Here is a 1,547-nt window from a genome sequence, read left to right as displayed (position 1 = left end):
AGAGGGGCGGTGGGGACGGGTTTGAGCGGCGCACAGAGGGGCAGTGGGCGGGTGTTTGTTGTTGCCATTGAGACCGTTCCGGGAGGATTCTGTGCTGTTCCTTTTCTCGGTGCCCAGGCTCATGTCGGCCAAACCCAGGCTCCTGGTTGTTCTCAGCGCTGCTGCTGAAGGTAGGTTAAAGTCTGGGCCGGCAATGTGTGTCTCAGCCTGAGCTTCAACCTGTCATAGGTTCATTCTGATGGGGGGGGGAGAGGAAGTGCGGGGTTTTATTGATCATTCATTGACTGAATAACAGCCTGTTATTCATGTCATAGTACCTTGATCAAAATGTAAGTCCGTGGATGCTTTTCTTTAAAAAATTAAAACATCTAAATGAACGTTATCGTATGATTCTGGGCACTGAGTAGCAGACTATTCAATTGTGGGCGATCTTGCACTCTTCCATCACAGGTGAAAACCGTTCAACCCCTTTTAAAGAGCAGTCTGATTAGTCCCAACAGGCCAGGCAGCATTAGAGGAGCTGGAAAGTTGCCATTTCGGGTATTGAAGAAGTGTCCCAACCCGAAATGTCAACTTTCCTGCCCCTCTGATGCTGCCTGGCCTGCTGTGTTGTCTCTGACTCCAGCATCTGTAGTTCTTGCTATCTCTGTCAGATTAGTCTTAGTCCTTTACTCTTGTCTAGCATATAAACAACTTGCTAATTCTATTATAAAAAAAGAACTGTGGATGGTGGAGATCTGAAACGACAAACAGGAATTTCTGGAGGAATTCAGCAGGTCTGAAGTAGGGCCACTGGACTTAAAACACCAAGTCTGTTTCCATTGCCACAGATGTCGCCACACCTGAATTTCTCCAGCAGTTTCTGGTCTTGTGTGTAGCTCATTCTGTTATTGCCCAAGTATTGACACCGAAGTATCTTCTAATAAGTGAGCAGCCTTTTTGGGACCATAGTGACTTTACCTTACTTTAATAGCAACTAGCACAAAGATTGGTTAATTTCTATTTTAGTACCTCTGCTGCTGCAGACCAGAAATGTCATTTGTAATCTTCCTATACTCACTGCTGAGATTAGCTAACTTGAAGTACATTGGGTATGAAACTTGATGCATGGATTGAGTACCATTGAAAGTGGTTCGTGTACTGACTGGACCTCTCTTTCTTTGCCTTTGGAATATAGGAAAAGTAGTAAGGCTCTCCTTGAACCTGTTCCACTATTCAGCAACATAATGACTGATCTGCAGTCTATCTCCATACAATTGCCTTTGCCTCTATATAAAGACTTTAGAACTGAGACAGGAGGAAGTGCTGTTAATCAAGCCTCATTACTCCACCAGTCTAACTAATTATGAAAATGGCCAATTGTTTCTCTTTTGTACTATCCAAACTATAATAAACATTGAGATAACAAGGTGTAGAGCTGGATGAACACAGCAGGCCAAGCAGCATCATAGGAGCAGGAAGGCTGACGTTTCGGGCCGAGACCCTTCATCAGAAATGGGGGAGGGGAAGGGGGTTCTGAAATAAATAGGGAGAGAGGGGACGGCGGA

At 44.9% G+C, this 1,547-nt stretch overlaps 1 protein-coding gene across 2 annotated transcripts in view; it reads left to right on the top strand.

Annotated features, from left to right (window-relative positions):
• The first annotated feature begins 4 nt into the window (after window positions 1–4).
• gatd1 (glutamine amidotransferase class 1 domain containing 1) overlaps window positions 5–1,547 on the top strand; it is a 27,521-nt gene continuing 25,978 nt past the window's right edge. For both annotated transcript variants that reach the window (XR_007263965.1, XM_020526582.2), the window contains exon 1: window positions 5–170. Coding sequence is in view for 1 of the 2 variants with exons in the window: in XM_020526582.2 (XP_020382171.1) it covers window positions 122–170 (49 nt within the window). In the remaining variant the exon portion in view is untranslated. The remainder of the gene's footprint in view (window positions 171–1,547) is intronic.

The sequence above is a fragment of the Rhincodon typus genome, chromosome 17, assembly GCF_021869965.1.
Source record: "Rhincodon typus isolate 14 chromosome 17, sRhiTyp1.1, whole genome shotgun sequence".
In the NCBI taxonomy this organism is placed as follows: domain Eukaryota; kingdom Metazoa; phylum Chordata; class Chondrichthyes; order Orectolobiformes; family Rhincodontidae; genus Rhincodon; species Rhincodon typus.
Note: the sequence above shows the minus strand (reverse complement) of the source record. Positions and strands in the feature narration are given on the sequence as shown.